The sequence below is a fragment of the Chiloscyllium plagiosum genome, unplaced genomic scaffold, assembly GCF_037043375.1.
Source record: "Chiloscyllium plagiosum isolate Xiang-an unplaced genomic scaffold, Cpla_swu_hap1 HiC_scaffold_35, whole genome shotgun sequence".
NCBI lineage: Eukaryota > Metazoa > Chordata > Chondrichthyes > Orectolobiformes > Hemiscylliidae > Chiloscyllium > Chiloscyllium plagiosum.
In genome coordinates, this window is record NW_028270173.1 from 17,990,040 (window position 1) to 18,006,069 (window position 16,030).

At 50.3% G+C, this 16,030-nt stretch overlaps 1 protein-coding gene across 4 annotated transcripts in view; it reads left to right on the forward strand.

Annotated features, from left to right (window-relative positions):
* The window catches only part of LOC122541405 (large proline-rich protein BAG6-like), a 49,696-nt gene extending 43,523 nt beyond the window's left edge, over nucleotides 1–6,173 (forward strand). For 3 of the 4 annotated variants that reach the window (XM_087979330.1, XM_087979332.1, XM_087979331.1), the window contains exons 19-22: nucleotides 588–728; nucleotides 1,733–1,840; nucleotides 3,756–3,902; nucleotides 5,829–6,173. In XM_087979330.1, the coding sequence (XP_087835456.1) occupies nucleotides 588–728; nucleotides 1,733–1,840; nucleotides 3,756–3,902; nucleotides 5,829–5,924 (492 nt within the window). In that variant the 3' untranslated portion in view covers nucleotides 5,925–6,173. The remainder of the gene's footprint in view (nucleotides 1–587; nucleotides 729–1,732; nucleotides 1,841–3,755; nucleotides 3,903–5,828) is intronic. The other variant, XM_087979333.1, reaches the window with a different exon arrangement.
* Nucleotides 6,174–16,030: the final 9,857 nt, after the last annotated feature.

The following is a 16,030-nucleotide window of genomic DNA, read 5'->3' on the forward strand; positions in this document are numbered from 1 at the left end:
GGGTCCAGAGGGATGTGGGCCATATGCTGGCAAATGGGACTAGATCAGTTTAGGGTATCTGGTCAGCATGGACGAGTTGGACCGAAAGGTCTGTATCTGTGCTGTACGTCTCTATGGCTACAGGCACCACGTAGAGACAGTGGGTCGGTCTGGATTGCTGTGCTGGGGTGGGGGGGGCCGACTTGGACTTGATGGGCCAAGTGACTTCCTTGTATGGTCGAGAAACCCCATTGTGTTGAGACCCTGGCCACTGGTTGGCTTTTGCCACCCGCCTCTTTGGTATTGAATCGGAATTCCAATTTCCTCATCCCGAAGCTCTTCTGGGATCGTGGCCCGCGTTCCTCACCAGCTAAATCAAAATCCTGCGCAGGGGCTGTCATCTCAAACAGGACCTGTCATTTTCTTCCCTCTTGTTTGCTGATGCGTCTGTGCCCTCTGTTTTATTTCCTGTTAGTTGAGAGTTGACGTAGGCGCCAGTTGCTTTTCGCTCACGACCTCCTGTAGCTCCCCCCCACCCCCCGCCCCGGACTCTCTAACCCCAGTGATTTAGGGTGTTTTTTTTTTGTCTCCCCTGTTTTGGCCGACAGAGGAAGGACTCGACTGCGTCTCCCGCTCCCGCCACCACCGCGGAGGAGGTGATGTCAACAGAGCCTGCCGTATCGATGGGAGCGGACGCTGCACAGAGGGAAGGCTCCGAGGCAGAGCCCTGGGTGGCCGCTGTGCCGCCGGTGAGTTTTGCCGCCTGCGCAGCGCAGGAACGGGTCACCTGTCTGCACTGGTTCACCGAGGCTTCTGTTGCTCCCCTCAGTCACCGACCCCTCCTCAGCTCTCCTGTATTTACCTGGCTGTCCCTTCGGCACAGTTACGCTGCTCAACTTTAACGATCCCGTTCCACATTCTCACCGAGCTCCGAGGAGTAAACTCTCTCCTGAATTCACTATTGGATTTTGCTGACGACTGTTTTCTGTTTGTGACCTCGGGTTTCGCTCTACCCCCATCCCCTCTCCCCCACCCACCTGCCACCTGTGGAAACCTTTCCTTCACGGCTCCCCCACCAATCCCTTCGTAATTTTTAAGCCCTGCGTGAAATTATCCCATGGCTCTCTGTAGGAAGAGCCCCGGCCAGGAAAACAAAAGATCTGCGTTTTGTTTGTCACCCCTGGGAGGGTGTTAACTTGCAGGTTGTGCAGTTCAGTGGGTGCAAATTGCCCCCAGTCCCCAAAGTCAGACACTGTCTTGCCCCGGGACAGGGTAGAGCCAGTGGGTCCGATACAGCCCTTGGGACTGGGAAGAACAGTAGATCACCAGAGCTCATTCGCTCTGTGGCACTGGGTGGGTCAGGCACTCTGCCCCTCGGGTTCTGAGCAGGGCAGTGGGGCAGACACTACCCCTCTGGGACTGGGCAGGACAATGGGTCAGATTCTGTCGTTCTCCCACCTTTGGCACTGGCTGGGGCAGTGGGTCAGACTTTGTCTTTCCCCCTCTGAAACTGGGCCGGGCAGTTGGTCAGGCTCTGATGTCTTCCCTTTGGCTCAGTGTGGGGCATTGGGTCAGATATTCTTTCCCCTTTGGCATTGGGTGGCACAGTGGTTTTGCCTTTGTCTCTCTCCCTGCCCCCACCCCAAAATTTGGCACTGGGTGGGGGCACTAGGTCAGACACACTGCCCCTCTGGAACAGGGCAGGGCAGTGGGTTCAGAGTGCCAGTCTGTGACCTGTTGTTTTCCGTCTCAGGAATGGGTGCCCGTAATCCGACAGGACATCCAGAGCCAGAGGAAGATGAAGCCGCAGCCTCCTCTCAGTGATGCCTACCTCAGCGGCATGCCAGCTAAACGGCGCAAGGTAATGCACCTTCCCTTTGATCTTATCCGTGTGTATGTCACTAACCAGTGCGCGAAGCATTCGGTAAGTGTACCAGGAGAACAATGAAAATGAGCTGGCTCAAGTTGATTCTATCCAAATACGTACACGGTTCCCTGGATTTAACAGAGATCTCAAACCAGTGGGTTGTACTCATCTGGGATATCTTACCTCACCCTCAACTTGCACTTCAGAAAAAAAATCAAGGTTTTGAGCAGGACGCCAAACAGATTTGTCAAAAGGATACAAGGGATGGGAGCTGTGTGGAGAAGCTGAGATTGCTCTCGGAGGGCAGGTTAAGGCATGAATGAGTAGTGTTCTGACAGAGTCAATGAGGAGAAAATGATTACCATTCAGTGACCACAAAAGACATGTAGAAGAATTGGCTCAGAAAGCAGCAGGAGAGAGAGTGAATAGCTAGCAAGTTAGGATCTGCAATGCACTTCCCAGGCAAGGGTGGTGGAAACAGCAGCTTGTTTGCAGAGGGATTGTATGCATTACTTGGAAAGGACAGTTTGCGGGGTCTGTCGCCATTGGGAGAGGATTAAGATTGTGTAACTCTATGACAAAGAGAGAGCAGAGTGGCCTCACCGTGTGCTGTATGTTGCTTTAAAGCAGGTCAAAATCAGTCAAGGTTTTACTTGGCTCTGTGGCATCCCATTTTTCGGGATGCAGTGCTCGATGTGCTGCAGCCAGTGACCAATCATTTGCTGACGTTTAAATTTGTTTAATGAAATCTGGGATAGAAAGCTGCTCTCGGGGATGGTGACTATGGAGCTGGCTTCAATTGTCATTTTAAAAAAAAACCCATCTGATTGTCAAACGCCCTCTAGGAAGGAAAATCTGCCGCCCTTACCTGGTTAGGCTTACACGTGACTACAGGCCCACAGTAAGCTTGACCATCGTCTGAAATGACCCAGAAAGTCCGTGCAGTTCGGGACAGACAACAAAATAATGGCCTTTTTGGTTCTTCTCCTGAGACTATATTTTAAAAATTGGCCCCCTGTTGTACGATGACATTAAAAGCCTTGGGGACACGCAAATATCCTGTCACTTTTACATCAGTGTTTACTATTGGATCTGGTTAAGTAAACATTTGGGCTGGAAATGTATATGTGAGCCAGTTTCCTGTTGTATTCACTGTAACGTCAATTTACTGATGGTGCAACAACGAACTTCATGAATTATCTTGGCCAACGCCTCTGCAGTCTGTACGTTTTAGTAAAAAGCAATTCTCCAGTTGCCCTGGAACAGTTTCCCAGTATTCCTGAGGAAAAGCTTTATGCCTGCTGCCTGGACTATGCAGTAAGTCAGTCAGGTTGACAGGAAAGCTAACACTTTAGGTGTCCTTCCATTCAATGAGGTCAGAGCTGATGTTTTTCATGTAACTCCATCTATCTGCCTTGGTTCTGTGGTCATTCATACTGTTACCCGACAGACGCAGGCAGAGGCCGACTATTTTAAGTGAGCGAATTTTAAATTTCCGCCATAATTTGCATAAGTGCTTCCTGGCACTACCTCGAATGACCTAGCTCTAATTTTGCATCAGAGGAAATAGGTTTTCTTGATCAACCTGGTTAAATCCTTTAGTCCTGGTGACTGCTGTCTATGTTTTTCTATCACCCCTCTCTTGACACTCCATGGTGCTGGCCAGAAATGGAGATGTGGATCGGACCAACGCAGTCCTTCACTGGTGTGATACCCTGATCCTATCTCCTCTACCCCAACATTGTTGAATTGCAGCACACTATTTTGTTCTATGTTGTATAAAAGACCTTCAAGTTTAAACAGAAGGTTACAGGGTACGCTTCAGCAGTGGTGTGATGTGCGAGTGGTAGTGAGCTCTCTCCTGGCAGTCGCTGTGTTGAGTGAGAGGTTCCTTCTCTCTCTGTTGCAGACGATGCAGGGTGAAGGGCCACAACTCTCTCTGGCGGATGCCGTGGGTAAAGCTGCCAAAGCGGTCGGCGTCAAGCCGGTCACCAGCGTGGAAAGTCTGGCTCGGGACCTGGAGAAAGCAGAGGCCCAAGAAGCCTACAGGCAACAGGTAAAATTTCCCAAAGTGATGGAAACTGGGTTAGCTCAGATCTGGGGTGCGGAGATTGTCGGAGAACTCAGGTGGGGGGGAGAAGGGAGAATTCTGTAGCTTTCGGAGCAAAGAATGAGGAGACGCCGACAAACCTCGCTTCAGCGCTGCTTGGAAGGCCTAAAGGAGCAACAGCAAGTGCCAACACTAGTGGAGTGTTGAAGGCTGGAGGTGGGAAATGTTCCCTCCATCAGACAGTGACCTTTCCCTTGAGTTTCTGTGACAGATCTGTTCGAGGGGGCAGTCTCCCCAGATATTGGGAACGCTCTCGCTGATTTTTAATTGTTCTGTCAACTCAGGTGGGGCTAGCGAGGAGAGGGGGTGTGTGCCTTCAGCTGTCCAGGGCCCCCTCATTCCTCCTGCCCTTTGACAGTACGGCTTACAATCCCTGTCCACCTTGTGGGTCATCGCACCTCACACCTTGCAGAGCTGACGGCGGTTAGAGAGGCAGGAAAGGTGGAGCAACGGAAGGAGTTGACCATAAGGATGGAAGCTTTAAAACTGAGGCATTGGTTGATTCCTCATCTTAAACATAAAAAAAAAAACAAAGGGCATTTATATTTTTATGTTTATTCATTCACGGGATTTGGGCTTGACTGACCAGGCCAGGCCAGCATTTACTGCCTGTCCCTAGTTGCCCAGTGGGAAACTGAAACCCTATTGCTTTGGGTCTGTGAAGTCATACGTAGGCCAGAACAGGTAAAGACGGAGATTTCCGTCCCTCAAGGAAATCAGTGAACCAGTTGGGTCTTTCTGACGATCAGCATAGTTTTCATGGCCATCACTAATTCAAATTCTACCATCTGTAATGATGGGATTTGATCTGGATCACAAGAATATTACCTGGTTTTATTGTCTTAGCAGTAATACCACTCCGTCATCTCCTCACCCTGCGTTCCACACTCAAGAGCGGGGTACAGTCATAGAGTTAAACAGCACGGAAACGGACCCTTCGGTCCAACTTGTCCATGTCAACCAGAAACGTTAATCTAGTCCCATTTGCCAGCACTTGGCCCATATTTCTCTCAACCCTCCCTATTCATGTACCCATCCAGATGCCTTTTAAATGCTGTAATTATACCAACCTCTTCCAACTTCATCTGGCAGCTCGTTACATAAACGCACCATCCTCTGTGTGAAAAAATTGCCCCTTGGGTCCTGTTTACATCTTTCCCCTCTCACCTTAAACCTATGCCCTCCAGTTTTTGGGCTCCCCTACCCTGGGGAAAAGACTTTGCCTCTTCGCCTATCCATGCCCCTCATGATCTTATAAACCTTTATAAGATCACGCCTTAGTCTCCAACAGTCCCAGCCTGTTCGGCCTCTCCCTATAGCTCAAACCTTCCAACCCTGGTAACATCCTCATATATCTTTTCTGCACAGTTTCAAGTCTAATGGCATCTTTCGTATAGCAGGGAGACCAGAACTGAACACAGAATTCCAAAGGTGGCCTCACCAATGTCCTGCAGAGGCTCAACATCACCTCCCAACTCCTATACTCAATACACCAATGAATAAAGCCACCCTGTCTATCCGATCGCTGCTACTGATCACTATCCTGTGGAGGATAAAGACATGTTTGGACTAAGCTGTGATACCTCCCAAGGGGTAACCTTACTGTGTTTGATAAATGCACCTTGGGCAGCCAAACCAGAGAGCTGTTGTTTTGACAATGGTGGGAACAGAAAGTGGCAGTCCTGCGCATAGCACTGACATGGGGAAAAGAGCACAGGAGTGCAACTTAACGGTTTTTAGAAGGAGCCAGTGTGAATTTGATGGGCCCAGTGGCCGCTCCAAGCGCTGCCCTGATCCTGGGAAGGGAGGTGGCGAGGGGAGGACTCGAAGTGATCGTGTTGATTTTCCCTCTTTTCCCACCTCTCCTTTCAGATCCAGTCCGACATCCAGAAGAGGATAAGGGAAGACCCGGAATACAGCGCAGAGCGGTTTCCAAACACACACACTGCCTTTGAAGAGCCCTCATAGTGCAGCCTCCGTTCTCTCCCCAAACCCCCACCGTCGACTGGACTTGTCCAGTTTCTGACCAGGGAGCGAGTGCAAGGTTCCCATGTTGTGTGGGTCCCCATCGTGAGTCCACTCACTGTCCACACTGTTCAATTATTCTCCTCCCGCCGCGGAACTCCGCGTTGCACTCTTTTTTTTTTGTTGTTTGTTCTTAATCTTGAATAAAGTACAACAGCTCTGTGCTGCAGTGAAGCCTGAACACACCAACAAGCCTTTTTTCGCAGTTTTTCACTTCAAGGAAGAAAAGTGGACTCCTTGCTATCTCTCCCTCTCTGTCTTTCCTTCTCTGTGTCTCCCCCCTCTCTCCCCTCTCTCTCTCTCTCCCGCCCTCCCTCTCTTCCCCCTCTCCCTCTCTTCCCCCCCTCCCTCTCGTCCCCCCCCTCCCCCTCTTCCCCCCCTCCCCCTCTTCCCCCCCTCCCTCTCTTCCCCCCTCCCTCTCTTCCCCCCCCTCCCTCTCTTCCCCCCCTCCCTCTCTTCCCCCCCTCCCTCTCTTCCCCCCCTCCCTCTCTTCCCCACTCCCTCTCTTTCCCCACTCCCTCTCTTTCCCCACTCCCTCTCTTTCCCCACTCCCTCTCTTTCCCCACTCCCTCTCTTTCCCCACTCCCTCTCTTTCCCCACTCCCTCTCTTTCCCCACTCCCTCTCTTTCCCCACTCCCTCTCTTTCCCCACTCCCTCTCTTTCCCCACTCCCTCTCTTTCCCCACTCCCTCTCTTTCCCCACTCCCTCTCTTTCCCCACTCCCTCTCTTTCCCCACTCCCTCTCTTTCCCCACTCCCTCTCTTTCCCCACTCCCTCTCTTTCCCCACTCCCTCTCTTTCCCCACTCCCTCTCTTTCCCCACTCCCTCTCTTTCCCCACTCCCTCTCTTTCCCCACTCCCTCTCTTTCCCCACTCCCTCTCTTTCCCCACTCCCTCTCTTTCCCCACTCCCTCTCTTTCCCCACTCCCTCTCTTTCCCCACTCCCTCTCTTTCCCCACTCCCTCTCTTTCCCCACTCCCTCTCTTTCCCCACTCCCTCTCTTTCCCCACTCCCTCTCTTTCCCCACTCCCTCTCTTTCCCCACTCCCTCTCTTTCCCCACTCCCTCTCTTTCCCCACTCCCTCTCTTTCCCCACTCCCTCTCTTTCCCCACTCCCTCTCTTTCCCCACTCCCTCTCTTTCCCCACTCCCTCTCTTTCCCCACTCCCTCTCTTTCCCCACTCCCTCTCTTTCCCCACTCCCTCTCTTTCCCCACTCCCTCTCTTTCCCCACTCCCTCTCTTTCCCCACTCCCTCTCTTTCCCCACTCCCTCTCTTTCCCCACTCCCTCTCTTTCCCCACTCCCTCTCTTTCCCCACTCCCTCTCTTTCCCCACTCCCTCTCTTTCCCCACTCCCTCTCTTTCCCCCCTCCCTCTCTTTCCCCACTCCCTCTCTTTCCCCACTCCCTCTCTTTCCCCACTCCCTCTCTTTCCCCACTCCCTCTCTTTCCCCACTCCCTCTCTTTCCCCACTCCCTCTCTTTCCCCCCTCCCTCTCTTCCCCCCCCCCTCTCTTCCCCCCCCTCCCTCCCTTCCCCCCCCCTCTCCCCCCCCCTCTCTTCCCCCCTCCCTCTCTTCCCCACTCCCTCTCTTTCCCCACTCCCTCTCTTTCCCCACTCCCTCTCTTTCCCCACTCCCTCTCTTTCCCCACTCCCTCTCTTTCCCTACTCCCTCTCTTTCCCCACTCCCTCTCTTTCCCCACTCCCTCTCTTTCCCCACTCCCTCTCTTTCCCCACTTCCTCTCTTTCCCCACTCCCTCTCTTCCCCCCTCCCTCTCTTCCCCCCCTCCCTCTCTTCCCCCCTCCCTCTCTTCCCCCCCTCCCTCCCTTCCCCCCCCCCTCTCCCCCCCTCCCTCTCTCCCCCCCTCCCTCTCTCCCCCCCTCCCTCTCTTCCCCCCTCCCTCTCTTCCCCCCTCCCTCTCTTCCCCCCTCCCTCTCTTCCCCCCTCCCTCTCTTCCCCCCTCCCTCTCTTCCCCCCTCCCTCTCTTCCCCCCTCCCTCTCTTCCCCCCTCCCTCTCTTCCCCCCTCCCTCCCTCTCTTCCCCCCCCTCTCTTCCCCCCCCTCCCTCTCTTCCCCCCCCCTCCCTCTCTTCCCCCCCCTCCCTCTCTTCCCCCCCCTCCCTCTCTTCCCCCCCCCCCTCCCTCTCTACCCCCCTCTCTTTCCCCCCCCCTCTCTTTCCCCCCCCTCCCTCTCTTCCCCCCCTCCCTCTCTTCCCCCCCTCCCTCTCTTCCCCTCTCCCTCTCCCCCCTTCGCGCTCTCTCTCCCCTGCCTGTCTCTTTCTCTCTCTCTCTCTCCCCCTGCCTATGTCTCTCTCTCTCTCTTTTCTCTTCTCTCCTCTCTCTCCCTTCCTCCCTCCCTTCCACTCCCCCATCCCTCCCATACTCTCCTCCCCGCACCCCCCCCACCCTCTCCTCCCCGCACCCCCCACTCCAGTCTTCAGGAGAGACTTACATTCCTATCCCACCAAGCCCTGATTTCACCCCCTTATCCCCAACACCATTCTGCACAGCCCCCTCGGTGATGGTGCCACTGTAGGGACAGGCAGTTCAATCTCAGCTGTGATGGTCCCACTGCCCCCAGGACACCAGGAGCCAAGGGACACTGAACGAAGTGTTAGACAATTGTATAAATGGCTATAGCGTGGATGGAGGCCATACGATCCATCCTGTCAGAGTCCAGCTGTCTGTGCGAGCAACCCAAACCGGTTTCTCACACCCTTTCCCCTTGAACATTCTTTTAAACAGAAAGAGGTCAGACCACATGCACACTGTTTAAGTCTATTTGAGAGTGTGGTCCTGGAAAAGCGCAGCAGGTCAGGCAGCATCCGAGGAGCAGGAAAATCAACGTTTCGGGCCAGAGCCCTTCATCAGGATTCCTAATGAATGGCTCCAGCCCGAAACGTGGATTCTCCTGCTCCTCGGATGCTGCCTGACCTGTTGTGCTTTTCCAGCAACACTCACTCAACTCTGATCTCCAGCATCTGCAGACCTCACTGTCTCCCTCTGTTTAAACCTATTTGCCTAGCTTGCATTGCTTTGCATGCTGGTTAAACGCTCCCATTAGCCAACGTTTTGTCTTGCAGGGACAATAGTATGGTTTATTTTTTTGCTTTGAAAAATGCAATAGTTTTGTTGGCTTCCAGGGAGTGTGTGTCTTGTATCCTGTGTCAATGCTGTGCCAAGACCTTTGAACGGAAATGGGTTGAGAGCCACTTCAGACCTCTTTGGAAGCACTGAGGTGGCCACCACTTAGACATTTTATTTATTTTTAACGTGCTAGAGGGAGAAAGAAATGTAAATATCGAAAAGAATTCCTTTTTGTTGAATGGAGGGGTTTGTGGTGTTGGCAGAATGCGTGGCCAGAGGATGTTTGAACCAAAATGATCTTCGGATTGTTGACTTGACACTCAATTATTCGAGCTATGGAAGTAAACACCAAGATGGTGCCTTGGGTTCGGACCAGAGAATTTTTCCCCAAACCCAACTCTTATGACGGCTTGGTGGGAAAATATCATCCCTTTGAATAAACACAATTTGTTTTTTGTTGGGAAAACCATCAAAGGCATTTGCACGCAATTTATATAGTTGAGTACCAAGTAGGCACTGAGCTCATGATGCTGAGTAAACCATTGTTGGATAGTGCAGACCCGTGAGCATTTGTTGAAGCAGTTCGTTTTGCACTCGGTGGGACATTCCCAAGATTGAAGGGGCACCCAACTGAATGGGGCGCAATTGCTGATTTTCCAGCAAGTAGATCTTCATTGGCAGGGACATTGCTGGTCAGTACTCTTCTCTGTTAGGGTATAAGGTCCCAGATTTAATAAGGAGGCCACGAGAAAATGGGAGCGTACAGTATAAACATTGCTTTTCCATTACATTGGTGTTTCTAGCACATTGTCCTGATGAATGCAGGGTGAGGAGCTGAGACAGAAATTGTATTTTTCCCGCAAGACCAGAGTAACTCCTTCAGCACAGGGCCTGAAAGAACATTGTTACTACAGCTCATTTAAGGGAATGTGTCTGTGTCTGTATGAATACTTGCATTCACCCTCATAGTTCTGACTCCAAATATTGAGAAACAGCGAGCCAAATAGAAAAGTTGTTGAATTTTTGGCCCATCTTGCTTTATTTTATCCCCCTGTTGCAAATGACCACTTACACACTCCTATGGGCCAGATGGCTTCGCCTTGTGCTGTAATAACTTGCATCTCCATTAGTAATAAGTAAGGTCTGTGTGACCTGGAGAAGGTAATCCACCTTGTGGTGATAAGGAAAGGGAGTGAGCTAGGGTCTCAAACCCATTCTGAAATGCACTGTGCAGTAAGTGTAGGATAGATTGAAGATTAGGTTAGATTAGATTCCCTACAGCGTGGAAGCGTGCCCTTCAGCCCAACCAGTCCACACCGACCCATTTCCCTTTGACTGATGCACTTAACACTATGGGCAATTTAACATGCCCAATTCACCTGACCTGCATATCTTTGGTCAGTGGTAGGAAAGCGGAGCACCCGGAGGAAACCCACGCAGACATGGGGAGAATGTGCAAACTCCACACAGGCAGTCGCCCGAGGCTGGAATTGAACCTGGGACCCTGGTGCTGTGAGGCAGCAGTGCTAACCACTGAGCCACCGTGCCGCCCCCTAACATCACACTCACCATCCCTGTGAATGTCCCCCACCCTCTAACCCTTCCGCCAGGCTCAAGGACAGATCCAGGTCCTTTTTCAAAGTTGCTTTGGATCTACTTTAACAGCCACTTCGGGAGGGTCACTTGCTGTATTGTTAAAAACAAACCCCTTCTTATCACTATTGAAACTCAAGAATAGTCAAAACAAAGGAGTCCGCGAGAGCAGTTGGTATGCAGGGGGTGCTACAGTTGGAGAAAGAGGTGAGAATGTTTTTTTAATCATAGAATCCCTACAGTGTGGAAACAGCCCATTCGGCCCAACTTGTCCTTCAAAATATTATCCAAAAGGAACAAAGAATAGTGCTGTCTTTGAGGAGGGGTAGGGGAGATGGGAAGGGAAACTGCTGAATCTGGTACTGGATTTAACATAACATAACATAAATCCTAGATGCTCATTAGAGAGAGAGAGAGAGAGAGAGAGACAAGTGGTGGTTTAATCTGAGGGTTTCCTCACTTCAAGCAAAGGGAAATGTTGAGGAGAGTCCTTCATGGTAACCTCAACAAGTGAGGGAATTAAACCTACGCTGTCGGCATCAGTATCACAAACCAGCTGTCCAGCCAAACTACCACCTTGCTCACTGGAGCTGAAAAAGGTGAGACTCAGCCCTGAGCTTTTGCAATCCCTCAATGCATGAGACTGACTAGCGTTGCAACTCCATAGCGCACAGCAGCAAGGTCAGGCTGCTGCTAGTTGGTTTGTTTTTTTTTTAGATGCCCCTCAACCTTCTGTATTAGAGTTTCCAGACACTTCATACTTTCAAGGGAGCATGTGACGCACCTGAGAGAGAGACAGGAGTATAAACGAAGGATGAAGAAGAGCAATTGGAGGTTGTTGTGGAACATATAACAGCAGAGTGGAAATGTTGAGGCAAATAGACTTGTTTTAAAGGTGGGCAAACTTGGGAAAGTGTTTTCGTAATGTTCAAAACTTGTTGCTCAATTCAGCCCTGCCACTGTATCTCCATTTCATCCCCTGCTTGCAGATAATGGTAACTTAGTGGTGTCCCACCCTTCCTCCTGTCATTTTGACACTTTGTGTATGAGATGTGTGCAGGTTCATGTCACCCAACCAGATATACAGGTTCATGTTCACAATCGCCTTCCTTTATCCTGCATCTTCGCAGTGTTGAAATAGAGTCTTTTTGCAACATTTCCTGTTACAGACATCCTGGTCCGACCACTTGGCTGGTTGCGCAGCCCAGCAGATGAGAATTAGTAGTGCCCAGATTCCTCAGTCATGTTGATGCTACTTTCTTCTCTGTGGGAACAGCCAGAATCCTGACTCTCTTTGAGGCTGGGAATTCTCTCGGTCGTTATGAATAGGATTCCAACGTTGGAACCATACTTTGAAGTATCTCATGGTGTTCAGTCCAGGACCAAGTAGAAACTGATTCCACTTTAAAAAAAGGATTGAGAATGAGACGGGGCCTGATCAAAAGTAATTTACAAAAGAAGTAAATGTGACGTGAGAAAAAAAAAAAGTTTTTGTACAACTAGTTAGCATCGAGAATGCCCTGCCTGGACGGGTGATGGAGGCAGGTTCAATTGAGGCATGGTTGTTTTGATATAAAAAGTGCATCACTGGAGGGAAAAGGTGGGAGATTATCACCAAGTCAAATGGTTTGTTTAGAAGGCCAGTATAGATATGATGGACTGCATGAGCTTTTCCTGTATTATGTCAATTCTGTGATATATATAGTCAGTCCTGGATTTTGTGCACATCTCCCTCCCTGTTGATGAATTATTATTTAGGGAAGATACTGTAAATAAAGCCTGTCAAGGCTGGAGCTGCAGGCCCCAGAACTGTTACAGGAGACTGCAACCTTGCATCAGTGCAGCATTTTACATCAGTATAGGACCTCGCATCCATGTAGGACCTTTCACCACCTCGTGGTATCCAAAAGCACTTTCCAACATTTCCTCAAGAAATACTTCACTTGCTGTGAAGAAAATACTCTCTGACCTGACTGCCTAACATACTTGGCCGAGTTGACCCTGCCACCCTGCTCCTTTATTGCCCAGCTCAGTGGGACTGCTCCTTCTTTGTTCTACTTTTAGCTGCATTAGCAGAGCCAAAGTCTCTTAGCATCTCTTTCTGCACGCCCCACACCACCACTGCCACTTTCCAATGGAGCTCTTCCCCACTCCTACCAACGATCCATCCTTTGCCCCTTCCTCATCTACCTGCTGCCCTTTGGTAGCAACATTGTCTGACATGAGGGCGGGGGGAATGACAGCTTTCGCCTTCCTGGAAACAACAGTCTGGCTCTACCCATGTCACGACCCATCCCCACTCGGTGGCCATCCCTCCAGCTACTCAGGCCCGAACCTCTGGAATACCCTCCCTCGATCTCTCTCTCCTGTTCTGGAGCTGGTCATTCATTTGCCAGAGTTGGTCTGACTTCTGCAACCTTTTACTGGCACTTTATACTTCAGCAAAAATTCCAGTCTACAGCTGTTTTACACAGGGTCCCGAGATCCAGTACTTTGTGGAGGACGACTGTGTCCCACAACAGGCAAGACATATTTACAGATTTCAGCCTCACTTAGAGATGTACAGCACAGAAACAGACTCTTTGGTCCAACTCGTCCATGCCAACCAGATATCCCAACCTACTGTCGTCCCACCTGCCAGCACCCGGCCCATATCCCTCCATATACCCATCCAGATGCCTTTTAAATGCTGTAATTGTACTAGCCTCCACCACCTCCTCTAGCAGCTCATTCCATACACTCACCACTCTCTGCATGAAAACGTTGTCCCTTTGGTCTTTTTTATATCTTTCCCCTCTCACCCTAAACCTATGCCCTCCATTTCTGGACTCCCCCACCCCAGGGAAAAGACTTAGTCTATTTATCCTATCCTTGCCCCTCATGATTTTATAAACCTCTATATGGTTACCCCTCAGCCGCCGATGCTCCAGGGAAAACAGCCCCAGCCTGTTCAGCCTCTCCCGATAGCTCAAATCCTCCAACCCTGGCAACATGCTTGTAACTCTTTTCTGAACCCTTTCAAGTTTCACAACATCCTTCCAATAGGAAGGAGACCAGAATTGCACACAATATTCCAACAGTGGCCTAACCAGTGTCTTGTACAGCCGCAACATGACCTCCCAACTCCTATACTCAATCCTGGAACCAATTTGCTAATCATCACCACCAACATCTCTAGCTCCTCTCTTTAAATTCCATCTCCCTGACCAAGACTTCTAGCTAAGCCTTCCTTATAGCTCCTGTATTCTCACTCTTCAGCATCTGTTTTCAAGTCTGGTTCTGTCTCTGCCTTTTTACATCACAAGAACTGTATACACATATGTTACTGATGATGCCTGTGCATCTAAATTGGCAAAAATTACATTTCATGTGGATGATTCACTGTCTGTTTAAAGGCGACAAAGAAGCCTGTTTATCGTGAACTTTGCGCATTTTTTCTTTTGGGGAAGGGGGTTTATTCAAGCTTTTTGATGACTTGCCCCCACTCTGGTGTGCATTGTCTGAGTCACCTTGACGGCGTTTTGAGCTCACTGTCTGTGACCCCTTCACGAAGAACATCAGTGCTAATTGTGGCTGGAGTTTGGTTCAGTCACAGACAGTGTGTGTCTCCTGACGAGAGTGCAACATATGATTTTAACACACGGACGGCCCAAAGATCCTGAAGCAGGGATTCTCATTTCTGCTGATGTCAGGTCACTACAAACACGAAGGGAAATTAAGGTGAACCACAGAAAGTGCCGCATTTACCTGGAATTACGCCTGTGACTTACCTTTGGTCTCTTACCGTGCCCTTCCCAACACTCAAAGAACCCTTTCCTAAAGAGAGGTGTCCCTTCCTGTTCTCCCTCACCCTCCTTGCCAGAGGTTCTTTTACTATAGACTCGTCGTAGTTTTTCAAGATTACAATCCTCACTGACCACCTCCCCCCTCCTCACCCTGGAAGTGTACCAAACCCTGGAATGACAGCACCAAGAAAAACAGAGAAATCTGAAGGAAAAGTGTGGAAGCAATGAGCTAACTCCCACATGAGGGGAGGGGTTTCATCCACCACAGTTTGTTCAAGCTGCCTGGAGGCACTGTGAATGTGGGGAAGGTAGGTAAGGGTTTAACCTCAAACCCACAGTGTTCAAACTGACAGTGAATGGGGAGAGCTGAGTGAATGGATTCATCCACCACAGTTTACTCAGACTGCCCGGAGTCACTGGGTGTGGGGAAGAGTGAGCGAGGGGCTGAGTGTAAGTACCCGAAAGTCTGACAGAGGCAAAGACAGGGACCAGGGTAATACAGTGTCTGACAGCTATTGTAAAAGACACTGTTCCAGAACCTCAAAGAGAATGCAACCAATACGACACGGAATAAACGTTCTGTACCTTTCTTTCTCTGTTTCTGTTCACTTTTGCTGGTCTCCCAGCCACTAGCTTACCCTCCATGACCTCTCTTGGTGTGGGGGGGGGGGGGGGGTCGCGGGGTGGCGGTGAGGAGGTGGATGGAGGGGGGTACGGTCAGTGATAACCTGGAAGCTTCCCTGACAGTGAGCTATTCAGCTGTGGAAGGACTACATAGCACATACCCATTCCTTGAGCATGACCCTCTTCCAGCAGAAATGATGAATAAAAATGAGAGAAAAGTTACTTTCGCCGCTTGTCAGCCGCCGGCCAGCTGAACACACACTCGCCTACGTTGAACTGTTTGAGAGTCGAAGAGCAATTAAAGCTGATACGTTGGTGCAGTATTCCAGGGAATACTATCCTGTTGGAGGTACTACCCCCCACCCCCACTCTCCAACGCACTTACACATACTAAACCAGGTGATCTGGTCATCTGTGACTTCACTGTTTGCGGGATCTTTGTTGCCATTGGCTGCTATGCTGTAGAGTTATAGACTATATAGCACAGAATCAGATCCTTCAATGCAACTCATCTATGCCGACCAGATATCCTAAATTAATCATTTGCCAGCACTTGGCCCATATTCCCCTGAACCCTTCCTATTCATATACCCATCCAGATGCCTTTTAAATGTATCAGCCTCCACCAGTTTTTCTGATGCTCATTCTGTACACGTACCATCCTCTGCATGAAAAGGTTGGCCCTTACATCCCTTTTAAAACATTTCCCCTCTCACCTTAAACCTCTCCCCTCTAGTTTTGGACTCCCCTACCCTGGAGAAAAGACCCTGGCTTTTCCATCTTTCCATGATTTCATAAATCTCTTTATCAGGTCACCCCTCAGCCTCCGATGCTCCAGGGAAAACAGCCCCAGCTATTCAGCCTCTCCATGTAGCTCAAACCCTTAAACCCTGGCAACATCCTTGTAAATCCTTTCTGAACCCTTTCAAGTTTCATGGTGGCTCAGTGGTTAGCACAGCTCCCTCATG